Source organism: Rhinichthys klamathensis, unplaced genomic scaffold, assembly GCF_029890125.1.
Source record: "Rhinichthys klamathensis goyatoka isolate OS25496 unplaced genomic scaffold, OSU_Roscu_1.1 h1tg000403l_1, whole genome shotgun sequence".
Lineage (NCBI taxonomy): Eukaryota > Metazoa > Chordata > Actinopteri > Cypriniformes > Leuciscidae > Rhinichthys > Rhinichthys klamathensis.
Genome location: NW_026606904.1, coordinates 295,482 through 322,700, shown reverse-complemented (window position 1 = coordinate 322,700; position 27,219 = coordinate 295,482). Strand labels below are relative to the sequence as shown.

Here is a 27,219-nt window from a genome sequence, read left to right as displayed (position 1 = left end):
TATTCTTATATGTCAGGGGAGAAACTTCAAGATGTTGTATTCATGCCAGGTCTATGCGTTTCCGTGTTTCTCTGAGGTAGTACAGTAAGATTGAGCTTTTATACATCACATAGAGTCTTACAGCTTCCTTGTAAGGTAACAAAACATGTTGCTCTGAGCTTCTTAAAATTAGAACGTATATGTCATACGTACACGTTATGTTTAACATGTCACAATTCACTTCCATATTAAGAACTATCCTTGTTGTTTACATCTGTGATACACTTACATCAGTGGAACATGTTACATTGTACACACCCCTTAGCAAAATATAGCTTCCCCCTGTCTGACATATGATCATCTCATGGATCCATGCTATCTATAGTTTCCTCATGCATTCAAACTCATGCTTTTGAAACTCCATAAGATAATACAACTGATTATGAATATTAATAAAGAATAATAATACAGATACATAATATTTAATAATGAAATGATATTAAAAGATGAAATTTTAATCTTCAGATGATCAAATTACTTTACGATGTCGATGTCACTTCACACATTCAACCATCACGGTTCGGCACGGTTAGCCAAGTCTGCTGAGAGTTCAGGGCCGAGAACGGTTTGTAATTGTGCCGTGCCGTACCAGGCTCAAGTGGAAGCACAACTGGAACCTTTTCTGAAGATGGAAAAGCAGCTTTTGTTTCTCAGCACATAAAAGCCGCGTTTTCACCACAATTACCAGGAACTATTTGTCCCAGGAACTTTTTTCATAGGAACTTTTTTTGCCCCAGACCGGTTGCTCACTGCGTTTACACCGTGGACTAAAGTACCGGGAAGATTATGTTACTGCGTGCGACTGCTCCTCCCAGTCTGCGCGTTTGTTTTGAGTTTTAAGAATTGAGGAGATTCAAGCTGTGCTGCTTTTGTGTGCGATCTATAGGTTTACTAACGATTCAGAAAGCTCGTAATGCTAGATATAAAAGTAGACAACGTTTGTTATCAGCTATAGCGGACATGACCGTGAGATGGATGGGACGAACGCGCGCCATCCGGCAGAGAGAACAAGGTAAGAACCAATCAGCATGTACAGCGCACAAGTCCCACCCCGAAAGTTCCTGAACTCTAAAAAAGTACTACCTCGTCAGCAGGGACTTTCTGGGGGGGGGGAATTTTTACCCGGAACTTCATTTAGACCCTGGTTCCTGCGGTGTAAACACGGAGTACCACCCCAAAGTTCCTAGTTCCTGGGGAAAGTTCCTGCGGTGGAAACGCGGCTAAAGATGAACTACTTACCGTGATCTCAGACTGTGGTGATGTGGTTTCTCCACTGCATGGATCTTCAGGTGTAGCTTCAGGTGACTTTTAAAAGAGAAACTCTTTCCACACTGATCACACGTGTGCAGCTTCTCTCTGCTGTGGATCCTCTCATGTGATCTCAGAGATGATGACACACTGAATCTCTTGTCGCAGTGTGAACACTTGTAAGGTTTTTCTCCAGAGTGGATCCTCTCATGTGATCTCAGAGATGATGACACACTGAATCTCTTGTCACAGTGTGAACACTTGTAAGGTTTTTCTCCAGTGTGGATCCTCTCATGTGTTTTAAGAGATGATAACTCACTGAATCTCTTGTCACAGTGTGAACACTTGTAAGGTTTTTCTCCAGTGTGGATCCTCTCATGTTTTATCAGATATGATGACACACTGAATCTCTTGTCACAGTGTGAACACTTGTAAGGTTTTTCTCCAGAGTGGATCCTCTCATGTGTTTTCAGAGATGATAACTCACTGAATCTCTTGTCACAGTGTGAACACTTGTGAGGTTTTTCTCCAGTGTGGATCATCTCATGTCTTTTCAGATTTGCTGACAGACTGAATCTCTTGTCACAGTGTGAACACTTGTAAGGTTTTTCTCCAGTGTGGATCATCTCATGTGTTTTCAGAGATGATGACACACTGAATCTCTTGTTGCAGTGTGAACACTTGTGAGGTTTTTCTCCAGTGTGGATCCTCTCATGTCTTTTCAGATGTTCTGACTGGCTGAATCTCTTGTCACAGTGTGAACACTTGTAAGGTTTTTCTCCAGTGTGAATTCTCTGGTGCTCTTTTAACTTGCTTGGTTTAGTGAAAGTCTTCTCACACTCAAAGCACATGTACTCTCTTACACCAATATGTACTATTTTCTCATGTTTATGTAAAGATTGCAGCAGTGAAAAACTCTTTCCACACACAGAACATGAATGTGGCTTCTCCTTTGTATGAACTGTCAGGTGTGTCTTCAGGTGTGATGCACAGATAAATGTTTTGCTGCATTGATCACATGAGAACGGCTTCTCTCCGGTGTGGATCATCATGTGAACATTAAGGGCTGATGATTGCCTGAAACTCTTCCCGCATTGATCACATGTGAACGGCTTCTCTCCGGTGTGGATCCTCATGTGAACATCAACACTTCGTTTGGTTGTGAAACTCTTCCCGCACTGATCACATGTGAACGGCCTCTCTCCGGTGTGGATCATCATGTGACGCTCAAGACATTGTTTGCTTGTTAAACTGTTTCCACACTGAGTGCAGGTGAAAGATTTCTTGGCTCTTCTTTTCTTTAAAAATGTCTTTTTAGTCTTTGAGCGACTCAAGGGTTTTCCTCCAGGTTGGACATGATGTTCCTCCTCCACTTCACTCAGTTCTTCACTCTCCTCCTCCACTTCACTCAGTTCTTCTCTCTCCTCCTCCACTTCACTCAGTTCTTCTCTCTCCTCCTTCACTTCACTCAGTTCTTCTCTCTCCTCCTCCACTTCACTCAGTTCTTCTCTCTCCTCGCTCTCTTCCATCGGGTCTGAAATGAAAGAAAAACTCTTTTTCAAATTTTTCTAAATAATAAAAATAGTTCAAAAAGAGAAATATGGAGTGAATGGATATTCAAATTATTCCAGATGTAACAGACAACTGCTATAAAATATTACAATAATTTGTCTTTTTATAAATTAATTATACGTTCCTGAAACTTTCCATGATGAGGTACACTGATCTTCCAGTTATTTTTTTTTAAAACATTATAGGCACAAATCTCATGTTTCTGTAGTGAGAACTATTAAATATGCTTGATCACTTATCTAACATGCACTGTAAAAAAAGATTAGTTGACTCAACTAAGTCAAGTCATCTTTTTGCTTTGACTGAGTTAATTTGAGTCAACTTATAGTGTCAAGTTTATTACACTTCAAAACACGAATTGATGCAACATGCAGTCTGTTGACTCAACTTCCTGTATCAAGTAATGTGGACTGGAAAAAATTACTTAAGAGAACTAAAAAAAAGATGTTGGTTGAACTTATGTTGGTAAATAGACTGCATTTATATAGTGCTTTAAACAGACCCATGGTCACCAAAGCGCTTTACACATTGCCTCGCATTCACCCATTCATTCACTGATGGCGGTGTCAGCCATGCAAGGCACCATCCAGCTCGTCGGGAGCAGCTGGGGTTAGGTGTCTTGTTCATGGACACCTCGACACTTGGTCAAGTGGAACCAGGGATTGAACCACCAACCTTCCGGTTTGTAGACAACCTACGTGAACCACTGAGCCACTGCCGCTCAAGTTACTTGAGTTTACAGAAATTACTAGATTTAAAAAATGTAAGCAAACTAATATCTACAAAGAATCTACATGAGAATTGAGAATTGTAAACAACACTGTAAAAAATTGCTGTAAAAAAACAGCCAAATTTTACAGTATCATGCTGTTTTCCATTAAAACAGCAATATACCGTAGAAAAAATGCATTCGGGGTGATATTTGTCGTTTTCGAGAAAGTAGCCTACAGGAATATACTGTGAATTAGGTCGACATTCAGAGGATGTGTTCAAAATCACACCCTATACCCTTATTCACTATTACCTACATTAGTTCACTAATATAGTCCACTTGAATGAGTGAATAATTCAGTTAATTGAGACCCTGATGAACACCTGCTGTTAACAATCAGAATCACTGAAGGAAATAGGAACAAGAAGAACAGAAAAAAAGACTAAATCAAGATAAAAGACATTAAATCTTAGCAAAAGTTCTCACCAGAGGAGGATTAAACATCTCCACAAACATGCATTACCAGTGTGCAGAAGATGACTGGCTTCTTTGATTTAGATAGTTTATGGATCGTTAGGTAGAGCTCACAGCGGGTGATCGATCAGAATCACACAAGATGTCTTCATTGAAAGCATTTATTGGATTTACAACTGCATGGTTGAATGTACATTGACGTGTATGTGTGTGTGTGTGTGTGTGTGTGTGTGTGGTTTTGTAAAGACGCACACAGAATAAAGCAGTTGAATCAAGGCGGGTTGTAAGTCCGTGCGGTTCGCGTACACTACTGACTAAACCTCTGACAGAATAATACTCGCGCGCAGCCATCCTGAATCAACTTGTGATTGGCTAAGAGTCCAGGTGAAGCGAGGCTTCTTCCAGTAGGAGAGAGAAAGTCACAGTAAAATATCTGACGCTTAGATTCCACAAGGGGGCCCTTTTTACAGCCGCCCCCAGATTACTGAAGGGAATCTGCAGAAGAAGAAAAGGCGCCCATTCGTCCGGTAGTGGTTAGTGTGACAACTTTGGAAGCTGGATGAGTCGAGCCACAGGGCGGGTGTACGACCGGTCTCCGACCTTCACTTCCGCAGATCGTACTTTACCGTCGAGGCCAGGGAAGATGCTGGTCACTGTACCCACTGGCCACAGTGAGCGAGGGAGCTGGGGGTCGATGATGAGAACCGTCTTGCCGATGTGCAGGTCTGGGTTTTCAGTATTCCACTTCTGTCGGGCCTGGAGGCTGGGCAGATAGAAACGAATAAAGTGCTTCCAGAAGTGGTCAGCCAATAGCTGGCTATGGCGCCAACGCCTACTGCTTAGGAGCTCGGAGTCAGAATACACCACCTGTGGGAGAGAAGCATCTGGCCGCCCAATGAGCAAGGAGTTGGGAGTAATTGGATCAGAGTCGGTGATGTCTGCAGATGTGTAGCCTAATGGTTTGGAATTGAGAATCCCCTCAATCTCAACTAGTAGGGTTCTCAGTACCTCATCTGTCACAAGCTGAGCTCCAAGGGTTACTTGTAGGGCTTGCTTTACTGAGCGTATCTCGCGCTCCCAGCAGCCGCCAAAGTGGGGGGCGTTAGGTGGATTAAACTTCCAGTCGATCTGCTGAGAGGCGAGTTGAGCTTTGACGTCTGGAGCCAGGTCGGCGAATGCTTCCCGGAGCTCTCGATCGCCACCTCTGAAGTTAGTCCCCTGGTCTGAGATTAGCTCGAACGGCTTTCCTCTGCGGGCGATGAACCGCCTCAGAGCCATGAGGAATGAGTCTGCATTCAAACTGGAGAGCAGATCGATATGCACAGCTCGGGTGGTCATGCATTTAAAGATTATTCCCCAGCGCTTTTCACTCCTCCTTCCAATCACTACCGAGTATGGCCCGAAGCAGTCTACTCCTGTTGAGTAGAATGCTGGCTTGAAAAGTCGGACTCTGGATGGAGGAAGGTCGGCCATTTTAGGGATTTGTGGCTTTCCACGCCATTTCTGACACTCTTGGCACTTTCGCTGAAAGCGGCGGATAGCCTCTCGCCCTCCTGGTAGCCAATACTTGCGGCGCATCTCTGAGAAGACCCTCTCTGGGCCTGGATGGTGCAGATGGCAATCATACTCTTGGATGAGCAGCTGCGTGACTGGGTGTTTGGCATCCAGCAACACCGGGTGAACAGTATTCAGTTCCAGCTGGTTACTATGGCGCAGACGTCCGCCAACACGAATGAGCTGGTCCCTGTGGTCGAACTCTGGTGCCAGCTTGAGAAGTCTGCTGCTCTTGGCGACTGGTTTTCCTGACTGCAGCTGGGCATAGTCAATAGGAAAACTGTCTTGTTGGACCTGTTGTAGCAGAGTCAGCTGGGCTTGCCGGTAGGCTGTGACGTTGCCTGGGGCCGCCCCATGTAGAGTCTTAGTTGTGGCGGTCAGGAGGTCCTTGAAGGAAGAGAACTGCTTAACGTCAGGGAGATGACTTGGCGTTGTAGTAGTGAGGCCGCAGAATGGAGATTTCTTGAGCTCTTCACCCTGATCTACCTCTGTCTGAATCTGAGGACTTTGTGGCCATTTGTCTGGGTCACACCACAAGAAGGTTGGGCCTTGACCCCAGCGGCTGTCTGGTGTCAATGTGTTGAGAGGTTTACCACGCGTTATGTCGTCGGCAGGGTTCTGTGCAGAGTCCACGTACCGCCATGTGTCGCCCTCGGTGAGATCTTGAATCTCTGCAACACGTGTGCCGACAAACACTTTGAATCGACATGACTCCGACTGCAGCCACTGGAGCACGGTAGTAGAGTCCGACCAAAGCACCACCCGCTGAATGGTCAGTGTGAGTTCAGATTTGAGGATCCGAGCCATTTGTGCTCCGGTCAGAGCAGCACATAACTCCAAGCGAGGGATTGACTGCTGCTTTCTTGGAGCAACTCTTGATCTTGCAGTGACGAAAGCTACTTGGATGACTCCATGAGGATTCTCGGTTCGGAGGTAGCCATAGGCTCGCTCTGAGGCATCACAGAACACGTGGATCTCACGTTCACAGGTAGGAGAGTCTAACTCACGGCTGGTGTAACACCTCGGAAGTGCTATGCTCTGTAGTTGAGGTAACTCATCCTCCCACTCTCTCCATGCGGCTAGCAAGTGATCCGGCAGAGCAGGGTCGTCCCAGTCCCGCTTCTTGTCCCACAGGTGTTGGATGACCACTTTGGCCCTGGTGGTGTAAGGTACTAGAAAGCCAATAATAATAATAATAATAATAACTTTATTTTATATAGCGCTTTTAAAAGTTAATTCTCAGAGCGCTTTACATAAGCACAATTAAGAAAACACATAAAAGAGGCAATAATACAAGCAAAGTGTTGACAAAATGAAGCAAAGTGTAAAAAAAAAAAAAAAGAGAACCATAAGATACACCTCATTAACAACCACCAATATCACCTTTATCCAAATGCTTCCGTAAAATAATGAGTTTTAAGGGATGATTTGAACCTTTTCAAAGATGGAGCACATCTTATTTTAGGGGGCAAGGAGTTCCATAACTTTGGGGCAACTGAAGCGAACGCCCTATCACCCATTGTTTTTTTGTTCGTTACCGGGACAACTAAGAGACCTGCATCAGCCGAGCGGAGATTTCGTGTTGGAGTATAGGGCACTAAAAGCTCGACGAGATATTGCGGAGCGAGTCCATTCAATGCCTTATATGTCAACATAAGAATTTTAAAATCAACACGAAATTTAACAGGTAACCAATGCAAGGTCTCTAAAATAGGTTTTATGTGATCCCTTTGTCTTGTCCTGGTCAGAATACGTGCGGCAGAGTTTTGTACCCACTGAAGTTTGTTCAGAATAGTTTTTGATGCTCCTGCTAGCAAGGCATTGCAATAGTCAATTCTAGAAAAAACCAGAGTGTTAATTAATTTTTCTGCTACAGGGAAAGACAGCATGGGCCGTAATCTGGATATGTTTCTAAGATGAAAAAAGGAAACTTTGACAGTATTACGTACGTGAAGATCAAATGCAAGATTAGGATCGAAAATTACTCCCAAGGGGGTCATATTGGCTTGCCACCACTTTGTAGATAGAGCGCATAGTGACAACTTCTTCAGTGGCTGCAGCCTCTCGACACTTGAAGGATAGGATGTCTTCTTGACAGTCCCACTGCAGGCCCAGGGCTGATTCTTCTTGACCTGGGTGACCTTGGGCGATCCACTTTTCAGCACTAGCCGATCTCGCCTCAGCAGGGAGGTGACGGATGGTGTCTGGATGGGTGCTGGCCCACTGGCGTAACTCAAAGCCTCCCTCGGCAAGGAGAGTCTGCAGCTTGTCGATGATGGGCTTGGCATCTTCAACTGTAGGCACACTCTCAAGACAGTTATCCACGTAGAAATGTCTTAACACAAGAGTCTCTCACTGCATCAGTTGGCTGAGTATGGTCAGTGACGTGCTTCTGTAGGGCGTATGTAGCACAGCAGGGGCTACAGGTAGTGCCGAAGGGAAGCACCTTCCACTGGTAGACTGTGGGTTGTTCATCACGCTTGAGCTCCCTCCAGAGGAAGCGGAGGAGAGGCTCATCCTCCGGAAGGAGCCTGACTTGGTGAAACATCCCCCGTATGTCACTGCTGAAGGCCACACAATGTTCTCTGAAGCGCAAGAGAACTGAAAGGAGAGGTGAACCAAGCGTTGGACCAGGGAGCAAGAGTTTGTTCAAGTCAGTGGCGCTATACTGGAAAGAGCAATTAAAAACCACTCTGTGCTTGCCATTTTGCTCGACAAGGTGATGAGGGATGTACCAGCTGCTTGAGGTGTTCTCTGTGCCATGGGTTAGTTTCGCCACATAGCCGGCCTGTTCAAGTCTCTGAATCTCCGCGTTGTAGACTTGGGCTGCCTCCGGGTTCTTCGACAGCCGCCTTTCCGTATTTCGAAGCTGAGGAAGTACTGCCTCCTTTGGTGCGCAGAGCTGGGGAAAGTTCTTAACGCGGAGGAGAGGAGTAGCATAGCAATGGACACCATCAACATCTACTCGCACCGTCTGTTTATCCAAGCATTCAAGGGCCTCCTTCTCCTGCCGTGGCCTCGTACTGGCCTTTTCGCTGCGCCATGGGAGGATGTCCAGCTGCCACAGTCTCTCGACGTGCTGGTAGATGTCAGCTGGAGGTGCCCTGAAGGTGGTGAAAAGACAGCGTTGTTCGACAAGGTACTGCTTTAGAGTATTGGTCGGACCTTGCAGCGTCCATCCGAGACGGGTGCGGACAGCAACTGGTGCACCAGGGGGACCAAAGATGACTGGCTCAACTGGAGTCAACAAGTGGGGATGATCTGAGCCAATGAGCAATAGCGGGGCAATCTCCTTGAATGAAGGAATAGAAAGCTTCTTCAAATGTCTGTATTTGCTCTGCAGTGCTTTGAAGGGATACGTGTGCTGGCCTAGACCGAGCTTGGGTGCGGTAAAGGCTCCTTGGATGTTGTATACCATGGCTGGAGAACAGACTGGAGAGATGCTAAATGAGACAGCCGCCCCGTGAAGTGTTTGCAGCTCCTGTCTGACGGTACGCAGTGGCAAATCCTCGGGGTGGCCTTTAAGTCCCAGTTGTTGGACAGCCGGTTGGAGGAGCAGGGTGCGTTCAGAGCCGTCATCTAGCACAGCGTATGTCTCCAGAGTCTGGTCACCATGGCGAAGGATAACTTTACTGACCTTAAGAAGCACACGATGGCCCTGCGGTGGCTTGCCAATGTATAGCACTTGGTCTGCACTAGGCAAAGGCTTGCTCTCACTCGACTTCACCTGGTCAGGCCTTCTCTCAGCTTTGTCAGTCTTGTCTAGACTTCTCTCGCTGACATCGTGCAGAGCGAGCAGGTGTCTGCTGTTACATGTTTTACAGCACATCTTCAGATCACATTCAGCTGATCTGTGTTCTCTGCCGCATCGCCAACATCGGTTATTGTCCTGAATCCAGTTACGTTTCTGGGTGGGGCTGAGCAGTTTGAAATTCGCACAACTATTCAGAGTGTGCTTGTAGTTCTCACAGAATGAGCAGAACTTCTTTGCATCTAGACTGGTTGGAGGAGTGGATTTGGCCGGCTCCCGAACTGGTTTGGTTTCAGCCCCCAGCATGAGGACTGAGGCCCTAGGTGACGACTTGACAGTACGCTTAGAGTCTCTGGGCTTAGGTCCAGTGTCCTTTCCCGCTCGATATTGTGCGATATCCTCCTGGATCTGGAGCTCGTATTCCAACCAATCTGCTAGATCCAGAAGAGTAGGAATAGGAATGCGGAGAGGGTGGATGTAGCGCCTGAAACTGGATCTCAGGTCGTGCGGTAGCTTACCCAGCAGACGGGTGACATGAGAACCACAGTCCAGCTCAACTTGCCCCTTTAAACCGAGTTGCTCCAACATGCTCACCAGGGATCTGACATTCAGGGCGAACAACCTGAATGACTTGATGTCTCCACTCTGAATGTTGGGGCCATCCATCAATTCAGCAATACGCTGAAGGGCGAGTTGGTGTGGCTGCCTGTACTGTTGGTTTAAAGCTGCCATAGTGTCAGTGAAGGGGTAATCAGAATTGCTATAGGAATCTGCCACCAGCAACGCTTCCTCCAGCTTCAGATGATCCACTAATATCTGGAACTTGAAACGTTCAGTAGCATCTCTAGGAAGGAGATTGTCTAGAGCAATACGGAGTCTCGCAAAGTCTCTTGGGTTTGGACGGTTGAAGTTCGGGATTGTAGGAGTGGGCCCTCTGTATGTTCTTTCCTGTCCACCAGGGGGAGTCACTGATCGTCAGCGCCTGGGCCCGTGTCGAGGTGAAGGGGGACTACGTCTCTCACGCCGGTCTGGAGAGTAGCTGCAGCGGCGTGTAGGAGAGTAGTCGTCTCGGCGTGATGGTTCTCTGTATTCTCTGAAGGAATAACAAGAATCTCTGTAGCTGGCGTGGCTCTCAGGTGAGCGGCGGTGACTGGACTGCTCATAATTATAATGAGAACTGTAGCACCCTTCCCTGGGCTCATAGCTTCGTCGCAGGGCCTGGTGCTTGTTGCGTTCTAGCTCGGGGGAGCGCTTAGGTGAGGGAGAGTCATACCTGGGTGATTTCCTGTAGTCCTTTGTGTCTCTGCGGCAGGGCCGGATTAAGAGTTCAGAGGCCCCTGGGCACAATGTCTTGTAGGCCCCCCCTTAGGCAGGCCAAATGTATATTTTGTCCAAGCATTTTAATATGGCATTTACAGTTTTACTGACTTAAAAGGAACTTTGTTGTACTGTGCTGGAGTAAAGTTAATAAATGGTCGTTCTTACCCATAGGAATTTGTAAAACTATGTTGGGTGGATCTCTGTGCCTCTAGGGGGGTTCGGGGGCATGCTCCCCCGCAAGAAAATGTTGTACATCTTAAGGTTAAATGCATCAATCTGGTGCTCTTTGAGAGATCATAATTAAGAGCTTCAACCCATGAACTGCTCCTTGAACAAAGAAAAAGCATTGACTTACCAGGGCTCAAACATCTTTTTAGTTATGAGAGTCTCAGTCTATACATTACATTATTAATGGTGTTTTAGGATGCCAAACAATTATTATAATAATGTAATATTGATTTATATAATTATTCCTATGACGTAAAATCCATATAGCCTATAAATGTACTATATAAATGAAAATGAATATTTCAAAAGTATATTTTAGTCTACATTACACTATAATACAGGAAAATTAAAATACTTTTGTCCTAACTTCTTCACTTGCAAGAAATAAACCCTTGAGCTTTTATTTAGGAGAAAACACCAGATAACCATGCTGATCGCGTGAGCAAAGTGCACACTTTTCTTTAAATCACCCAGCACAAACAGGATGCCTATTCTCAAAGTCTTGTGCTGTTTTATAAAGGCACAAAGCCATATCATGGTTTCGATTTTAGTTCGTTGGCAAAATATAACGCTAGATACCTTCATGTTAGGTTATACATTTTACATCTCATATGTGTTGGGAAAAGGGAGAAGAGAGAGTTCGGCAAAATGCGAAATCGAACTCGGGTCGAGCGCATCAAAAGCTGCTTTCAAGCACTTCACGCGCTACGACCTACGCCACTGTAGCTATTCCGTGAAGGGCGTCTTTTTGCGTCTTTTTTTTCTTCACCTCGCTTGGGCCACAAGTGCGCATGGCGAACTTGCAATGAATACATTTTATCAGACCGGCCCTCGCGGACTCGAAACACTACAGGCACACCTGGGAAACTCCCGACTCTCCCGATTGCCACTCCGCCCCTGGTGCCCAGGGCCCCTTAGATGTCGTGGGCCCCTGGGCAAGTGCCCAGTTGCCCTAATGGTTAATCCGGCCCTGCTCTGCGGTAGTCATGACGACTTGATTTAGTCTTTTTTTCTGTTCTTCTTGTTCCTATTTCCTTCAGTGATTCTGATTGTTAACAGCAGGTGTTCATCAGGGTCTCAATTAACTGAATTATTCACTCAGTCAAGTGGACTATATTAGTGAACTAATGTAGGGAATAGTGAATGAGGGTATAGGGTGTGATTTTGAACACATCCTCTGAATGTCGACTTTGAGCGCTGTTAAAGGAACACTCCGACTTTTTGGGACTTTAGCCTATTCACCTTATCCCCCAGAGTTAGAAAAGTCCATACATACCTTTTTCATCTCCGTGCGTGCTATAAGTCTGTTTGACGCACCCACCGCTAGCCTAGCTTAGCACAAAGACTGGATGTAAATGGTTGCAGCTAGCATACTAATCCAAATAAGTGACAAAATAACGCAAACATGTTTCTATTTACATGTTGTGATTTGTATAGTCACAGAGTGTACAAAAAACAAAGTCACATGAGACACAGACATATTTTAACCGTATAAATACTGGGAACTATATTCTCTGAAGGCGTCTATATATTTTCTGAAGGCGAAACACTGCTACTTGGGCGGAGTGATAACCGCAGCACCTGAGACGCGCCGTGGACGGTGAGGAGCAGAGAGCGCGTCTCAGGTGCTGCGGTTATCACTCCGCTCAAGTAGCAGTGCTTCGCCTTCAGAGAATATAGTTCCCAGTATTTATACGGTTAAAATATGTCTGTGTCTCATGTGACTTCGTTTTTGTACACTCTGTGACTATACGAATCACAACATGTAAATAGGAAAATGTTTGCGCTATTTTGTCACTTATTTGGATTAGTATGCTAGCTGCAACCATTTACATCCAGTCTTTGTGCTAAGCTAGGCTAGCGGTGGGTGCGTCAGATAGAGTTACAACACGCACGGAGATGAAAAAGGTATGTATGGACTTATCTAACTCTGGGGGATAAGGTGAATAGGCTAAAGTTTCAAAAAGTCGGAGTATTCCTTTAATTCACAGTATATTCCTGTAGGCTACTTTCTCGAAAACGACTAATATCACCCCGAATGCATTTTTTCTACGGTATATTGCTGTTTTTATGGAAAACAGCATGATACTGTAAAATGTGGCTGTTTTTTTACAGCAATTTTTTACAGTGTTGTTTACAATTCTCAATTCTCATGTAGATTCTTTGTAGATATTAGTTTGCTTACATTTTTTAAATCTAGTAATTTCTGTAAACTCAAGTAACTTGGCAATAGAGCATGAGAAAATAATAATAATGTTGCCCTAACTTAATAAAATCCGAGCGGCAATGGCTCAGTGGTTCATGTAGGTTGTCTATAAACCGAAAGGTTGGTGGTTCAATCCCCAGTTCCACCTGACCAAGTGTCGAGGTGTCCATGAGCAAGACACCTGCTCCCGACGAGCTGGATGGCGCCTTGCATGGCTGACACCGCCGTCAGTGAATGAATGGGTGAATGCGAGGCAATGTGTAAAGCGCTTTGGTGGCCATGGGTCTGTTTAAAGCACTATATAAATGCAGTCCATTAACCAACATCTTTTTTTTAGTTCTCTTAAGTAATGTTTTCCAGTCCACATTACTTGATACAGGAAGTTGAGTCAACAGACTGCATGTTGCATCAATTCGTATTTTGAAGTGTAATAAACTTGACACTATAAGTTGACTCAAATTAACTCAGTCAAAGCAAAAAGATGACTTGACTTAGTTAAGTTGAGTCAACTAATCTTTTTTTACAGTGTGATATGAACATTAAAATACACAATATTGGCATATTTTGACACCAACTTTTTGATATTTAATTACTACTAAAGCGTTTTAATTAAGGGCTGTTCACACTAAACTTCTTCCATTGACTTCACATGCATGTGAAAGTGGGACACAAGAAACACAAGATCAAGGGAATTTCCCTGCGAGAAAGAACACAAATGTTTGCAGTAAAGCAGAGTAGATGAATATTATTTGTAGAATATAGTTGTAGAATGATTATTATTTGTTATACATGTTTGTAAAAATACACACAAATTCTGGTAACATTGTTACAATATGTAAACCATATATAAAATAAATGTAAAATAAAATAACTAACATATTTAAATTTAGTTTGACCTGATGTTGACAATATGAAACCTGCCTTTACTGAGCATTTGTTAAAAAAAACCCAGAACATTCTGTACCATTTCATAGTTTAACTGTTTATCTAAAAGTGATGAAGTGCTTGAATGTTTCTAACATGAATGTTCTTCAGCATCATGAATGAATGAAGAATAAACACCAACCTCTTTGTTCTTCAGGATCTTCAGTGCGTTTCATTCTGCAGGGTTCTGGATCACTCGTGTTCTCACTGTCCTCTTTAATAAACTCAGTCTTGGCAGATTTCAGCTCTTCCTGATGCTCTGATGCTCGTCTTCACTTGTAGCTGATGGGAATTTACAGCATTTATTGGAGAATTACAGTGGGAGGAGCTTCACTGATGATGGGGTTGCAGTGGGAGGAGCTTCACTGATGATGAATTGCAATGGGAGGAGCTTCGCTGATGATGAATCACAGTGGGAGGAGCTTCACTGATGATGTTATTACAGTGGGAGGAGCTTCACTGATGATGTGACTGCTGTGGGAGGAGTTGATCTGCCAAAATAAAAAATATCTAAGTTACTGAGTTTGTTTTTATGCTCATGGACATCAGAATATAATAATGTAAATTCTTCCAAATATAAATAATGGTCAGAACAACAGTTGAAAGCGTAAACAGAAATAAACATAAGCAACGCCAAACCCAGAGCTGGGGGAGAAAAGGTAGCCTCCTGAAGGTGACTTGATTTGACTTAATAAATAAATGTCATATTCCTTAGTTAATCTGATAGTTTTGTAAGCCGTCGTGTTCATGCTACTGTATCAAGCAGATCCTCAGGAAAGAAGCACGACCACGCACGGATGGGATGAGTGATGCCATTTATTCTCTTTTAAAGAGGAGTAGTATGAGGCAAAATTAGCGCAGAAAGCGTGAATGCTAAAAGGCATGAATGTACCAGTACCATACATAATTGCACATAGCCTATATACAGTACATGTAGGCAGCAAAATACCAGTGTTTCACAAAATATAAATGTTATATAACGGTTAATGCAAATAAAAATACTAAGCATACTTGCAACATTCCATCATGTAAATATTTTATAATATAACGTCTTTTTGATACAATCATGCCGTGTCACGTGTAAGATTAAACCATATGGTAACTGACGATGTGAGTCAAACAAATATTATATCTTAGACTGCTAACGTTACATTGAAACTTAAAACAGATTATATAACCATTAAAAGTAGCTAAACATACCTTAAAGAAGAGTAGTACGAGACAAAATGAGCAAAAACACAGCGGAAGTCCTTCTCTCTCACTCCTGCGATAGATATCACGATTAAAAGCGCCAGTTTCAAAGAGTGTTCGCTAACGCATAGTTACACGGATACACGTCATGAAGTATTTATCAACAAAGTTTTAACACAATGTACACTGTGATAAAGAGGCCGTAAATAGGAGATATGTATGAGTATGAGAGAGCGAAAGATACTGTGCGTCCCATAGCTTTCAGTGAGACTGAAGGGGAAGAGAAACCACTTCCTTCCTAACGGCAGTTTCGCACCGCAAGCTTGAGCTTCGCGTCGTCTTCCTTGGTGTTTTAGGGCAGTTGGCATCCAAAAAGTTGCATTACTGCCATCTACTGTTTATTATCACTGATTGTCGCTTCATACTTAAATTCGTCTTTCCAGTCCAGTCCTCTTTAAAAAATAAAATAAATAATTATTTCCTTGTTCTTCCCATATTCTAATATATTTTTTTACATTATATTGTCATATACCAATTCCTTGTAAATTATGTTTCAACTCTTGCCTTTCTTGAGTAAATTTCCTGCATGACATAAAAATGTGACTGACTGTTTCCTCCTCTTGACATTCATCACATTGACCTGTGGGATGTTTTCCTAAAATACAAAGAGTTCAACTTCCATTTAACTTACTATGTCCAATCCTAAGTCTTGTTAATACAACTTGCTCTTTCCTTCTATTTGACATCTCTCTCATAATACCTACTTTATTTTGAATCATGTATAGATGTCTTCCTTTACTTTCATGATCCCATTGGTATTGCCATATTTCCATGACCTTTTTCCACACTAGACTCTTACCTTCTGATTTTGACAATTTAATTTCAATGTCAACACGCTCTTTTTTTGATGCCTTTTTTTGCCAATCTATCAACTTTCTCATTTCCCTGTATGCCCACATGTGCTGGTATCCACATATATATAATATTTTTCCCTTATCTACATACCCTTGAATTTAGATTCGCGTCTTGCAATAATCTTCGTCATATTAGGGAGCATGTCTTTACAAAGACTATAAATTATTTTTTAGAGGTTGGTCATTTATAAACTTGATAGTCTTGAAAGTTTGTTAAAGGGGAACTTGGCAACTTTTTTAACTTAATAAAACTGTCTAAAAATAATTTGAATGGTTAAACAACCTGTTCTGATGAAATTGGTCAATTTCAAGGACGTTGGATCATGATTTTACTATAGTAAAACTGTAGTTAACTATGACTGTAGTAACCGTGGTATTTTGGTGCGGTTTTGATACCATGGTTTCACTACAGTTATATTGTAGTAATACTATAGTAAAATTGTAGTTTTACTTAATTACCTTGAATTACATTTAAGACATTTAGTTACAAAATAACAACAGAAAGAAGTTACCATATGATACAGACTTTATTAAAAGAAAATGTAAACTTGCATTCTCACATGTGACATAAAACAATGAACTACAAAGTTATAAAGTGATGCTGTGCAATGGTTAAAAAAAATCAGTTGCTAATTTACAAATATAAAAATAGCAATTTGTTCCACTGATTTAATGATTTTATACAAAAACAACAGTGTACAAATAAACATGACTTAGGTTCCCTTTAAATACACAGCATCTTCCTCCTCTAAAATGTCTATAACCTGTGACCATGTGTCCAACACAAGCATGTTTGCAATTTATACTGTACATACATCAACAACATTACTTAACAAGAACAATAACTACTATAAATTCAGAAGAAATGAGCAGTTCTTTTAAGAATGTTTTAAATGATATTCACTCACAAGAGATGAAGACATGGAGTCTCCTCATGGGGGATGACAATTCTAGGTGAAAAAGTTTTTGTTCAATAACATGTGATGCCAGTAGTTGTCAGTATGAAGTCAGTCATATAGGCCAGTAGGTGGCAGTATGAAGTCAGTCATATAGGCCAGTAGGTGTCAGTATGAAGTCAGTCATATAGGCCAGTAGGTGTCAGTATGAAGTCAGTCATATAGGCCAGTAGGTGTCAGTATGAAGTCAGTCATATAGGCCAGTAGGTGGCAGTATGAAGTCAGTCATATAGGCCAGTAGGTGGCAGTATGAAGTCAGTCATATAGGCCAGTAGGTGGCAGTATGAAGTCAGTCATATAGGCCAGTAGGTGGCAGTATGAAGTCAGTCATATAGGCCAGTAGGTGGCAGTATGAAGTCAGTCATATAGGCCAGTAGGTGGCAGTCCAGCTTTGGTTTGGTTCTGTCTCGACCTTCAGCCCAAATGGGCTCAGGAGCTAAAATGAGAAGAATACACACCACATTAACACACAGCTTGCTGGAATACTCAACTGTACTATCGAGTAGCCGAGTAATAATGTCCATTCAGCCAGTGTTTTCATAAATAACCCATAAATTATTAGGGCTCCAAAAGCCAAGCAGAAAGAATGTACATTATATGATCAGCTGACTGTATTCTCTTTTACTTATATTCCTGAAAGGTTAAACAGAACAAAAAGTACTGGTCTCATATAAATGAATTATAAATAAAATTTCACTACATGGCAGGAACAAATCAGAACATTCTTCCAAAGAAAGCTCTCAGATTTCATTATTAAGATCTTCATTTGTGTTCCCCTAAGATGAACTAAAGTCTTACGGGTTTAGAACGACATGAGGGTGATTAATGACAGAATTTTCATTTTTGGGTGAATTAACTTTGAGTGTAAATGCTAGGAAAAATAACTTAATTTATCATTTTGCTACAATATTTGCTCGAACATGTTAAACATCTAATTTCTGTAATAATTTTTCATCGTAATTTAAAAAACTTCTAAACGTTCAAATGTATGTTCAAATTATATGTTAAAGCTATAGTGTAGTAATGCAAATTATTATATTTTTGATTTTGAATTTTTTTTTTAGACCAGCACTGGTAGTTTTCCCCATCATCTTCATGATCTAAAAATCAAAGACACATTTGCTGAGTTTCAACAAAGTTATCTGTTAAAATGAATGACTTGTATATGACTTAGGGTAGAATCAGGTAATAGCAATCATTTAAACACAGAGAATGAGTGATCAACTATTTTATCATTAAGCATTCATTTACAATAATTACCTATTAAATGTGTACTCACGACATAGGAACTCAATTGCTTTAAAATATATTTGCAGACGGTTAATATCACCGACTCGATTCGTACCTACCCACATGGAAAGAACCTATATAAACATATATGTTTTAATATAGGTTTTGATATAGGATTTCAATATATGTGACATATATAAAATTGGCCGTTTTCCTATATTATATGTACATATATGCACATACATGTACATATATGTGTGCATATATGTGTACATATATACGTCCATATATGTACTTATATAGGTGCATATATGTGTGCATATTTGTACATATATAGGTGCATATATGCCAATATATAGGTGCATATATGTGTGCATATATGTACATATATTGGTGCATATATGTACCTATATAGGTGCATATATACGTGCATATATGAACCTATATACGTGCATATATGTACCTATATAGGTGCATATATGTACCTATATATGTGCACATATATGTGCACATATGTACCTATATAGGTACATATATGCACGTATATATCCAGCTATACGTTTACCTATATATTAGTATAATTATTCAAATCCATAGCTACTAGGCAACATAAATAATAGCCCAAAATGTAGAAATTTAAATTATTTATTTACTCAAGAACAATCAAATAGTACAAGAACAGAAATAAGACAAAAAACTGTACAGAAAAAAACCCCAATTTATCTTGTTGATCTTCTCAGCTCCGTGAGCTTCGAATTGATAGATGTGCCTATCTGCCCTCGGCTGGCTGCCGGCGACTTCTTCAATGTAGCATCTAGAGAAGACAAAAATAATAAGACAGTATAATAATAATAATAACAATATATTGCTTCATCAGGAACCCAAAGTGCTTACAGTACAGCTGCGATTGGACACACATTTTGGATAAAGGGCTGATCATAATAAAAAATGCATCATGTAAACACGTCAATTGGAAGATTCTGATTGGATTCTGCTAAATCTGAAAGAAATTCTGATTGGAAACATCGTCCCCCTTTTTTTTTAGCGGCATCGTTCTTTCATATGCACATGGAGTACACGCAGGACACGAAGGCCACGTAACCCACAAGGCCGTTTGTCTCTTTCTCTGGGATCAGTAGAAAGGTTAGAGGGTCCTAAAGGCAGCGTGGGCACATATGATTCTTCGCTGGACATATGGTCAAGCTATATTGAGCGTTACTATCAAACTTTAATTGTTGTATTAAAATGTATTCTTTCCAGTGTATTTCCTTCCTTGGGAGTAAATGTCAGTTATCTGTTTTTCTCCCAAACGAGTGAATGTTTTAGCATTATGTTTTGGTATACTTAACTGATAATAAGGAGCTCAGACTCTCTTCAGCCTTGATGGGAGCTGTTATTTGCTAGTGTCTGTTATTTGTGTGTGTGTGCGTGACATTCTATGTAGGTTCTGGACGGTCGGACCAGACACCCCGGCGCCCTTCTCTAACCTGCGAGGCCACCACAGACCTAAATCCAATGAGTGGACGACAACTATCTTGACTAATGGCGATAGGCACCCCTATCTCCTCACATGTGTTAAATTGTTTAGGCTCTTAATGTTTCTTAGCCAATGAGAATCATTCAACCTGTAAGCAATGACGTAGCTTAGACCTTGGAAATGGTATAACTGCTGTGATCTTTGTAACTGTAAGCGGGGCGGCCTACGAACTCCTGTGTGAGTCTTGAAGCTGACTTCTGCTGATGAAAATGCAAACTATCTTCAGTAAAACTTTTCTTTAATTTTTTATAATTCTGACTCCGGGTCTTCATTCTTCATATCTGGTTCTGGGTCTTTGACTGTATACCCCTTACAGCTGAATTCCCTGATTTTTCGACTCTTCAGCGAGCTCTCCGCATCGCTGGATCAGAGAGAAGCCACCGCCGCCGTCGAACAGCGAACAGCCAGCTTAGGACAGCGCTGAGGAAGCCGGCCGTCTTCGCCACCTTCAGCCATCCGTGCGAGCTACGCTATCCGGCGACGTATCCTTTTTACTCTGTTGTATTCTCTTCTAGCTACTCCTAAAAGAGCGCGAGTGTCTTTTTAAAGACGCCTCGCATTTCCTGCGGCTCGTGTAGGGCCCCGGAGACAGCCGGAACCTGTGGCCACTGCGACGCGCTCGCCGGAGAATCTCCCTCGAGCCTCGCTCTCGCCTTCCCCGCCTCTCTTCACCGACGCGCAGCTGCCGCTCACGAGCCTCACTGCCGTCGCGTCTGAGGATGAGGTTGAGGGACACGCCACAAGGGACTGCTGTTCTAACCGCGGCTAGCTTCCTTTACGTTACAAGGAAGCTACCGCGCCCCCCATAGAAGCAGTCACTCCGCCCTTTGTGGGACCGCGCAGTGATAAGCGCCGTTCCCAAAGGCAGCCGGAGCCTGTAGCCACAGCGACGCGCTCGCCGGAAAGCCTCCCTCGAGCCTCGCTTTTTCACCTTCCCCGCCTCCCTTCACCGACGCGCAGCTGCCGCTCACGAGCCTCACTGCCGTCGCGTCTGAGGATGAGGTTGAGGGACACGCCACAAGGGACTGCTGTTCTAACCGCGGCTAGCTTCCTTTACGTTACAAGGAAGCTACCGCGCCCCCCATAGAAGCAGTCACTCCGCCCTTTGTGGGACCGCGCAGTGATAAGCGCCGTTCCCAAAGGCAGCCGGAGCCTGTAGCCACAGCGACGCGCTCGCCGGAAAGCCTCCCTCGAGCCTCGCTTTTCACCTTCCCCGCCTCCCTTCACCGACGCGCAGCTGCCGCTCACGAGCCTCACTGCCGTCGCGTCTGAGGATGAGGTCGAGGGTCACGCTATGGACTGCTGTTCTAACCGCGGCTAGCTTCCTTTACGTTACAAGGAAGCTGCCGCGCGCGCTCTTATCTGCTCGCGCTACTTAAGCTTTCGTAGTTTCCCCCATGGCTCAGTGGCTAAACTCAAAGCTTTCGCGCCAGAGACCCGTGTTCGATCCCGGCTCTCGCAGCAGAAAAAATTTATGCAGCTCTCCTCTATGAGCTCGCGACCAGCTTTCTTACGAACAGAAAGCGAGCGCGCGCCCCCGAGCGCATGCGTCACCGGCGAAGGAAGGAGAGAGTGTGGTTTTTTGTCCCGCCGAGGCCTGACAAACCCCCTCTTTTTCTCAAACATTTTCCAGCTCCTCCTAGTTCGAGCGGCTGGTAATGTCTATACTGCAGTAGAGAGCCTGTTATAACACGCACGCCTGCAGACAATTCCGACACGCACACGAAAACTGTGATGCCGCTCTCTCTCTTATCTGCTCGCGCCAACTAAAGCTTACGATGTTTCCCCTGTGGCTCACTGGTTAAACCCTAAGCTTTTGCCCCGGAGACCCGTGTTCGATTCCGGCTCCCGCAGCAGATAAAATTTATGCGGCTCTCCTCAGCGAGCCGCCTTATTCAAGTTTATTTCCCTGTCAGTCCCCTTCAATCAGGCTACTGCAGTGGTCCATTTAGCAGCCAACGAGCCGGCTCATTTGCCCTCTCGCCTGCACACATACGCCGTTTTCACGGCGACCCAGAGAAAATCTCAAAAGAGTATAATGTCCGGCTCACGCCGTTGGTGTTTTAAGTGTAGTGAAAGTGCCCACGCCCCAGTGTTCACCCCTACACACAAGCACATCAAATCTCGTGTCACTCACAGAGCACACTCTCATAAAGCGCAGAAAGGCCGCTCGAGTGTTGAATATAAGGAATGTGTCCACAGGTCTGTGCCCACTATCTGCCCGCTCTGTTACACGGTCAATAAAACAGGTTATGAATGTAAGTCTCGTGCCCGCCGGAGAGCGTTCACGCTTACTGACACACACCTCCCCCCGGGCGCCGCCCGCGCGTTTAAATGTTATCACAAAACGCAGGGCATTGATAAGACGCTCCCCATCCGTTATGATCGGGGCGTCAAATACACTTGTAAGTCTCGTGCCCGCGCACACGCGCTCACGCTTACAGAACGCTTTTCCGCCCAAAACGCCGCTCGCGCGTCAAAAAGTGAGGAAAAGAGGTTCCCCATCCCTTATGATTGGGACATCTAATGTGATGAAAGTGATGGGCACTCCGTTCAGAGCGCAAGTTATCTCGTTGTCAGCGCTCCCAGCATCTGACAGCGAAAGTGATGTGAACCTCCTCTGCCCTGTCAGAGCGCTGAGGTTTTACATTACGCGCTCCGCCTCATTCAGGCGTTCGGAACAGCTGTTTGTTTCGTTCGGTGGGCGCACCAAAGGTCTCGCCTCCTCGAAACAGAGCCTGTCCAGATGGATAGTGGACGCTATAGCAGCCGCTTACGCGTCAAAAGGTCTGCAATGCCCTCTGGGCATCAGGGCTCATTCCACGAGAGGCGTGGCCTCTTCGTGGGCATGGTCCAGTGGAATTTCTATCCATGACATATGTGTGGCGGCGGGCTGGAGTTCCCCGTCTACCTTTGTCAGGTTTTATAACCTGGAAGTTCCTGCCTTGCAGGCTAAACTGTTGTCGGTTTAAAGGAGAGGTGTATTCTGCCCAGACCTCCTGCTCAGATCACTCTCACATGACCCAGCTCTCCTGGTTGAGCTGCACTAAGTAGGGTATGAGCCATGTGCCTATACAGACCGGCGCGCTGCTCTGTATTCCCTATGTGTGCTTATGTACAAGTGATGGCCCGCGTAGCTGGCCACCGTATTCTCCACCTTATAGGGGTTCCCTGAAAGTTCGGGGCCTCATGGTGGATGCTTGGCGCGCACGGCGTTGACAAAGTGTTCCCGTAGCGTAAGCTAAACTTACGCAATACGAGAGAACCTCTCGTAAGAGAACGATACTCGGTTACTAACGTAACCTCGGTTCTCTCTAGAGAGGGAACGAGTATTGCGTAACCGGCCGTGCTCGCGCCACAAACGACTTCGCTTCAGTTGTCGAAAAACCAGGGAATTCAGCCTACAAGCCCCTTCTTATATATACGCTAAGCCACGCCCATTCTGGCGGGCTGTGACGCTATGAAGGCGCGAGCGCCCTTCATTGGGCGTGACGTCACGCGGGGCTCACTGGTAGGCTGCAGCAGATGCCAGCAGGGCAGCCAATGAGCACGCGAGATGGCCTGCTCTAGGTCTGCTAGCTGCTGCACTGCGTTGACAATGAATACAAAATTAAGGATAATTTTTTGGCTTCAATATCTCGAGAAGATGAATCTTTCCCCGTAGCGTAAGCTAAACTTACGCAATACGAGAGAACCTCTCTAGAGAGAACCGAGGTTACGTTAGTAACCGAGTATCGTTTTCTTTCTAAATATTACATGAGTGGAATGACTTATCTAGGCATGTGAGATTTTACTTAGTTATAGGCTAGAAGTTACCAGTATGATTACTGAAATGTTTGTTTCATGTATTTTCTAATGTCTGTATTTGATATCTGAAAGCAGTAACAGTGCTTGCTCATTTAGTGATTCTGTGATCTTTGTAATGGCCTACGAACTCCTGTGAGAGTCTTGAAGCTGACTTCTGCTGATGAAACTGAAAACTATCTTCAGTAAATCTTTTCTTTATTATAATTCTGACTCCTGCTCTTCATTTCTTCATATCTGGTTCTGGGTCTTTGACTGTGCGCCCCTAACAGGTGAACATTTAAAAAACTAATAAGTTCAAGAAAAAATTACTGTAATTCCCCTAAAGTATTTTTCCCGTTTCAAGGGCTGTAGTCCTTTCCTAGTGACCACACTGACTTACTACAGGTGAAATTTTGACAATAACTCCCTTACTGTACGTACAATAAACTAAAATGTTTATGAAACAATTACTGTAATTCCCCTAAAGTATTTTTTCCCGTTTCAAGGGCTGTAGTCCTTTCCCAGTGACCACACTGACTTACTACAGGTGAAATTTTGACAATAACTCCCTTACTGTACGTACAATAAACTAAAATGTTTATGAAACAATTACTGTAATTCCCCTAAAGTATTTTTTCCCGTTTCAAGGGCTGTAGTCCTTTCCCAGTGACCACACTGACTTACTACAGGTGAAATTTTGACAATAACTCCCTTACTGTACGTACAATAAACTAAAATGTTTATGAAACAATTACTGTAATTCCCCTAAAGTATTTTTTCCCGTTTCAAGGGCTGTAGTCCTTTCCCAGTGACCACACTGACTTACTACAGGTGAAATTTTGACAATAACTCCCTTACTGTACGTACAATAAACTAAAATGTTTATGAAACAATTACTGTAATTCCCCTAAAGTATTTTTCCCGTTCCAAGGGCTGCAGTGCTTTCCTACTGATCAGACTGACTTACTACAGGTGAAATTTTGACAATAACTCCCTTACTGTACGTACAATAAACTAATAAGTTCAAGAAAAAATTACTGTAATTCCCCTAAAGTATTTTTTCCCATTTCAAGGGCTGTAGTCCTTTCCCAGTGACCACACTGATTTACTACAGGTGAAATTTTGACAATAACTCCCTTACTGTACGTATAATAATCAAATATGTTTATGAAACAATTACTGTAATTCCCCTAAAGTATTATTTTCCCGTTCCAAGGGATGTAGTGCTTTCCAAATGACCAGTGTTACTTACTTCAGGTGAAATTTTGACAATAACTCCCTAACTGTATATACTATTATCAAATAGGTTTATTAAAAAATTACTGTAATTCACTGTAAGTATTTTTTAGTGTTTCAAAGGCTGTAGTGCTTTCCTAATGACCAGTGTGACTTACTCCAGGTGAAAATTTGACAATATCTCCCTTACTGTACGTACTATTGTCAATTATGTTTATGAAAAATTAACTGTAAATGACCGTAACTATTTTTCTGCGTTCCAAAGGCTGTAGTACTTTCCTAGTGACCAGTGTGACTTACTACAGGTGAAATTTTGACAATAACTCATATACTGTACGTGCTATTGTAAAATATGTTTATGAAAAATTAACTGTAAATGACCGTAACTATTTTTCCACGTTCCAAAGGCTGTAGTACTTTCCTAATGACCAGTGTGACTTACTACAGGTGAAATTTCCACAATAACTCCCTTACTGTACGTACAATAAACTAAAATGTTTATGAAACAATTACTGTAATTCCCCTAAAGTATTTTTCCCGTTCCAAGGGCTGTAGTGCTTTCCTACTGATCAGACTGACTTACTACAGGTGAAATTTTGACAATAACTCCCTTACTGTACGTACAATAAACTAATAAGTTCAAGAAAAAATTACTGTAATTCCCCTAAAGTATTTTTTCCCATTTCAAGGGCTGTAGTCCTTTCCCAGTGACCACACTGACTTACTACAGGTGAAATTTTGACAATAACTCCCTTACTGTACGTACAATAAACTAATATTTTTATGAAACAATTACTGTAATTCCCCTAAAGTATTTTTCCCCGTTCCAAAGGCTGTAGTGCTTTCCCAGTGACCACACTGACTTACTACAGGTGAAATTTTGACAATAACTCCCTTACTGTACGTACAATAAACTAAAATGTTTATGAAACAATTACTGTAATTCCCCTAAAGTATTTTTCCCGTTCCAAGGGCTGTAGTGCTTTCCTACTGATCAGACTGACTTACTACAGGTGAAATTTTGACAATAACTCCCTTACTGTACGTATAATAATCAAATATGTTTATGAAACAATTACTGTAATTCCCCTAAAGTATTATTTTCCCGTTCCAAGGGATGTAGTGCTTTCCTAATGACCAGTGTTACTTACTTCAGGTGAAATTTTGACAATATCTTCCTTACTGTATGTACAATAATCAAATATGTTTGTGAAACAAATACTGTAATTCCCCTAAAGCATTATTTTCATGTTTCAAAGGTTGGAGAATGGTCCTAGTGATCAGACTAACTTACTGTAAGTACAGTACTGAAGACTGAAAAAAAATATTGTTTAATGTTATTTTATTTTTATTTAATAATTTTTCTTTATTCATTTTAATAATAATTTCATAATGTTTTTTTTTATGAAGTCAGACAGTGTCTGTACATGTGTGCTGAGCAGAGAGCTGCTTGAGTTATATTTTGCTTAGGGGTACTATGTCTGCAATGCAATGTTCACGGAGACAGTTGGCATGTTCTTTGCAGGGAAAGGAATGTTTCCACTGATGCAAATGTCCCACTAATGTATACAACAAGGTTAGTTCTTAATATGGAAGTGGATTGTGCCATGTTTAAGCATGACGTGTACATATGACATGTGTTCTAATTTTAAGAAGCTCAAAGCAACATTTTTGTTACCTTACAAGGAAGCTGTAAGTCTCTCTGTGATGTATAAAAGCTCAATCTTACTGTACCACCACAGAGAAACATAAGGCATGAGGGGGTGAGAGGAAGGAGGAAACTTAGAGATGATGGGGTGAGAAGATAGACAAATGGGGAACAGTTAAATCTAGAATGAGACTTCCTCACCTGTAGCCTTATTGTAATATGCCTGTTTCTCTCTGTCTGACATGACACACATTTAAATAATAAATCTATTGGCAAAAGTAACTGGTGTAGCTTCCGTGATTCAACATTAAATGGGGGAAGCATGATTTTCAAGTCTACAAGTACATACATATTTTTTATGAAAAAATTACTGTAATTCACCTTAAGTGTTTCTTCATGTTCCAAAGGTTATAGTATGTTTCTACTCAATTAATTTTGATAAATGTATTAGGTAAAAGTAGGTATTAGAACTGCTGTTCCTGGTACAACACATTTCGTTCATTGATGAAAAACTGTAAAGATTTTAGCTTAATCATATTTTTAACGTTATAAATAAGCAACAATCAATTGTAATGATTCAAATCTGGAATCCATTGCTGCTTCAATGTATATCTAATGAGCTAATTTAATCAAGGTATTAATCAATATTTTCCTTCTAAATATCAAAGGAGTTGAATGACTTCTCTAGGCTTA

At 42.7% G+C, this 27,219-nt stretch overlaps 1 protein-coding gene across 2 annotated transcripts in view; it reads right to left on the bottom strand.

Annotated features, from left to right (window-relative positions):
- The window catches only part of LOC130070353 (gastrula zinc finger protein XlCGF52.1-like), a 77,322-nt gene extending 62,855 nt beyond the window's left edge, over positions 1-14,467 (bottom strand). For both annotated transcript variants that reach the window (XM_056234727.1, XM_056234728.1), the window contains exons 1-2: positions 14,171-14,467; positions 1,279-2,821 (exon numbers count right to left, since the gene is read on the bottom strand). In XM_056234727.1, coding sequence (XP_056090702.1) covers positions 1,279-2,821; positions 14,171-14,204 — 1,577 coding nt within the window. In that variant the 5' untranslated portion in view covers positions 14,205-14,467. The remainder of the gene's footprint in view (positions 1-1,278; positions 2,822-14,170) is intronic.
- Between the last annotated feature and the right edge of the window lie 12,752 nt (positions 14,468-27,219).